Raw genomic sequence first — 4,488 nt, forward strand, 5'->3', positions numbered from 1 at the left:
TTAGGGTTGCGTGAAATCTACAAGTGATGTCTAAGAGCGTGAGGCGATGACAGGCAATCCCTCTTTTCCTTTTCTTTTTGTTTTAAATATTTTGGGTCGGTTAAGGCTTGCTGGATCTTTGGTACGTGCAAAGAACACCAAACAATGGAAAAAGCGTAAGCCCGAATGTGAAAGCGCTGCGATATTTTTCCTTTGTGAGATTATTCTGCGATATTGGTCAAAGCACTAATTATCCGGCGCTGTTTTTATTCTTTCCTCCCTTCTATTTTGACAATTTTCCTATTAGTAATAATTTTTCTCTTAATATTTAAAAAAATAAATTATTTAAATAAATTTTTATATTTTTATTATATTTATAAATTATTATATTTTTATTTTAAATTAAATAAAATTTTATATTTTTATTTTTTAATTAAATAAAATTTAATAATTAATAATTAATTTGATTAAAATATTATTTATCATTTTAAAATAAATAATATTAACATGACATATTAATATATCATAATTAATAATAAAATGATATATTAACTTATTATAATTTATGATGATATAAAATATTTATATATCATATAATATTTTTTATCTTTCACATTAATATCTTAGTATTATATATATATAAAATAATAAATATTATTTTAATTAATAATAATTAATTAATTATTAATTATAAAGATTTATTTGATTTGAAATAAAAGTATCAAAACTTGATTAAAGATAATAAAAAATAAAAATTTATTAAACTTTGCTTAAACAATTTATGAGCTTTTTTTTAGCATTATGCCTATTTTTTTAACTTGAATAAGTATACAATCTAATTACATTTGAAATTTTAAAATGAACAAGAGAGCAATTATATGAATAGAAAAATACTTAATTGCATCCAAAAATAATTCTTGAATTTATAAAAAAATAATAAATATTATTTAATTTTTCTATTTTTAAATGAAACTTATTTATATATTCTCTTACTCATCATCATTTGATGAAATAAAATAAGGATGTCAAATAGCAGAGCATTTTGTACTTATTTTTAAACTATTCTAATCCGAATTTTATAAATATTTAAAATTTTTCATTATTATTCAAAATTATTTTAATTATTACTTATTAAAAGTTGATTAATGAAAATTATATTAATAAATTATAATTAATTCATAAAAATTTAAATTTAAAATCATTATTTATAATTGAGTATAAGTATCTGGTACTCTAAGACTTCCATTATCTAAATCTTACTTGAACTCGAGTTTAGGGTATTTTAATTTTACTTAAATCAATTAGATAATATAAGATATTCAATTATAAGATACTCGTTGATATCTTGATATAAAATCTATTTTATAATATAAGTTTAATAAATTAATAAGCAACATGATCACCTTAAAATTACAATATTAATACAAAATAAACACATATCTTCTATAAATTTAGAAAACTTACTTATTAGTAAATTGTGAACTATATATAATACTCTTATGTGTTATAAATATTTTTCTATGCCTCATCGCATTTTATAATTTATGGGTTCATGTAACTATATTCTAACATACTATGTTTCACTTTATGGTTGCCAAATGATAATTAATACAATAAAAGAAAAAGAAAATGACAATAACATACAAAAAAAAAAACTTACTCAAATAAAATACTTCAAATTTTGTAAAAATATAAACAAATATAAATACATTTAAAGATGTAATTTAATGAGAAATGTATGTTATCATATATTTCGTTTAAAAACTTTGTTTGAATCTTCCATTTCAAAATTTTTTTTGTATTAGTTGATAAATATATATAGGTACGATTTAAGCCTTGCACGAATGGAACGACATCGTTTACTAGCTGCTCTCATCGTTTTCGCAACACGACATTGCGATTCTAGCTGGACCACGGGAAGTGGACTGTCAGACTTTCAGAGTCCTTCACTTCTTCACCGTAAAAACCAAAGCCAGCGAAGAAAGACAAATTCCATTTCCGGAGAAACGGAAAAAAATAATTCAATTTAAGTGGATAAGATTTCTTTAAACCTTTCTCTTTCTCATATTCAAAATTCCCCAACCGTAGTAATAGTATTATTTTTTGTAATTATTTTAACTCTCCACCGCCGAGCTCGAAACTCAAAATCCCATGGGATTAGCTTCAGCCGTTCACCACGGCGGTGGCATTCGAATCGCTCTCAATTTTGATCTCAGGGTTGCGCCAATCTCGCTTCCTGTTCAAGCTCCCAGATGGACCAAACTCCGGTTCGCTCATCCTCGTCTCTCTACTATTCATTCAGGTCCCCCAACATAATCTTTATTTCACGCGTTAATTATTTAACTGACCTGCTCGACTTTGATTTTTTTTTCTTTTCCAATTTAATTTGTGATTTCAGTTGTCAATATCCGCCGCACGCAATGTTTCCCTGTCGCCCGCGCCAGAGGAATGGAGCAGGAGGATTTATCGACAGGTAATTATTTTAATTAACTTTATGAATTTGTGTTAATCTTCAAAATTAGAAGCATTTTGTTTTGATTTTATTGTTGTTCGAGAAAATGATGGATTTATGGAATAAATAAATCAGCAGAAGGGGAGAGGAAATCAGCAGAAGGGGAGAGGATAGATAGGTATGCATATGCTGATTCAGAGGAGAAACTTCAGGAAAATGAAACTTATGTATCGTCTGTTAAAACTGTTGCACTGTGGGTGGGTTCTCTCAAATTATTGTTATTTATCCTTTATTGAACAATGTTTTGATTTTAGTCATTCCAAGGATTAAAGACATTTTGGGGCATTAATTCCTACGTATAGGTGTGCGCCGCCCTGGCTTTTGGAGTTGGTCTGGGATTGAAGGAGGGAGTTGGCCCAGCATCAGAGTACTTTGCCGGGTAGGTGGAACTTTTGAGTTTGGAAAGTTAACCACAAGTCGATTCCTATACATCTATCTGATTGTCATGGTCTTTTCTTCTCTTTTTCAATGAATTTTATGCTCTCAAGTTTGGGATTAACAGGGTTATTCAGTTATATCAACAATTATGATTCCCTGTCAGGTACATATTGGAGCAAAGTTTGTCAGTGGACAATTTATTTGTCTTTGTTCTGATTTTCAAGTACTTCAAAGTGCCACATATGTATCAGGTGCCATGCATTTATCTATCTGCTTAAGTCAATGCTATAATTCCACATGACTATAGAGCCTAAGGCTGTCAATATTTAGCATAACAGCTCTGAGAAAAGACATACTCGTGCAAGATGAGCAATTCCACATTAACCTCTGGTAATTGAAATTTTGTTATGTTCAAAATGTAGAACCGGGTACTTTCTTATGGTATTGCTGGTGCAGTCATCTTCCGTTTGTCATTAATACTGCTTGGAACAGCCACCCTTCAGGTAGATCATTGTTCACTTATCAAATTTGTGTCTGTTTGCACATGAAGCATGCTTTACTGCTAGTCTGGGCTCATATATTCTCCCTGTGCTGTTTTAGAGTTTTGAGGTTGTTAACCTACTACTGGCTGGCGTGCTCCTATTCTCATCTTTCAAGGTGCTGCATCTCTACTGATTGGTTTTGCAATCATATTGGTTTCTATCTATTAAGATGTGTGGAATCTTATTTACCATATTCACGACAGTTCTTTTAGCTTCTGCATGTGCTATGTTTGATTCATTGAGTTCAAATTATAGTGGCTCATCATTTTCTTAATTTCTGATAGCTATTTACTGATAAAGATGAGGATGACAGTGATCTCTCCAACAACTTCATAGTGAAGACATGCCGGAGATTTATCCCTGTCACAAGTAATATTTTATGTTTGCATTAAATCCCCTTCTACTTTTTGTCTAAGTTCGTGTAGTTTATTTTATTTATTCTTTTAAAGGTTGAATACTTACGTGCAGACTGCGAATCTTTGATGTTTTGTTGAACCATTTGAACTAATTTCTTTGCATTAGTTAATGCTTGTGATCTAGATTTAATTCTTTATGCTTTTATCATTGCAGCTAATTATGATGGTAATAGATTTATAACGAAACAGAATGGCATTTGGAAAGTAAGTCATCCTATAACAGTTTCCACATTCTCTATTCTTGTTACTGCCATCATATCGTATGTCATGTGAACTATAAACTAGCAAAATTTTCTTATTCTGGAAAATTTTTAAGTTCCTTTACTGAGTTCAATAAATTCTCCATTCTAACAGGTGTCAAACATTTTGGGCAGGCCACTCCTTTACTTCTCACGGTAGCAGTTATTGAGCTCAGTGATATAGCCTTTGCTGTAGGTCTCATGCTTCCTCATCCATGGCTGGCATATGGACTTTGCTGGTTAATGATGTAATGATATGCAATTTTTCATTTTCTTCAGGTTGACTCAATACCAGCTGTTTTCGGTGTTACACGGGATCCTTTCATAGTTTTTTCATCTAATCTCTTTGCTATCTTAGGTAATTCTTGTTGCATATTCTCAATATAAACTTTTTCTCTCTTAGAGGAGGATTAATTTACTAT

The 4,488-nt window shown here is 29.7% G+C and overlaps 1 protein-coding gene across 1 annotated transcript in view; it reads left to right on the top strand.

Annotated features, from left to right (window-relative positions):
• The first annotated feature begins 1,912 nt into the window (after positions 1 to 1,912).
• Positions 1,913 to 4,488, top strand: part of PDE149 (integral membrane TerC family protein) — a 3,503-nt gene continuing 927 nt past the window's right edge. Inside the window, exons 1-11 of the mRNA XM_021433474.2 lie at positions 1,913 to 2,281; positions 2,378 to 2,452; positions 2,567 to 2,688; positions 2,794 to 2,870; positions 3,033 to 3,120; positions 3,292 to 3,372; positions 3,470 to 3,526; positions 3,696 to 3,780; positions 3,982 to 4,031; positions 4,202 to 4,258; positions 4,346 to 4,424. Of these exons, the coding sequence (XP_021289149.2) occupies positions 2,131 to 2,281; positions 2,378 to 2,452; positions 2,567 to 2,688; positions 2,794 to 2,870; positions 3,033 to 3,120; positions 3,292 to 3,372; positions 3,470 to 3,526; positions 3,696 to 3,780; positions 3,982 to 4,031; positions 4,202 to 4,258; positions 4,346 to 4,424 (922 nt within the window). The 5' untranslated portion in view covers positions 1,913 to 2,130. The remainder of the gene's footprint in view (positions 2,282 to 2,377; positions 2,453 to 2,566; positions 2,689 to 2,793; positions 2,871 to 3,032; positions 3,121 to 3,291; positions 3,373 to 3,469; positions 3,527 to 3,695; positions 3,781 to 3,981; positions 4,032 to 4,201; positions 4,259 to 4,345; positions 4,425 to 4,488) is intronic.

This window comes from Theobroma umbraticum, unplaced genomic scaffold (assembly GCF_002168275.2).
Source record: "Theobroma umbraticum cultivar Fairchild unplaced genomic scaffold, ASM216827v3 scaffold_86.0, whole genome shotgun sequence".
Lineage (NCBI taxonomy): Eukaryota > Viridiplantae > Streptophyta > Magnoliopsida > Malvales > Malvaceae > Theobroma > Theobroma umbraticum.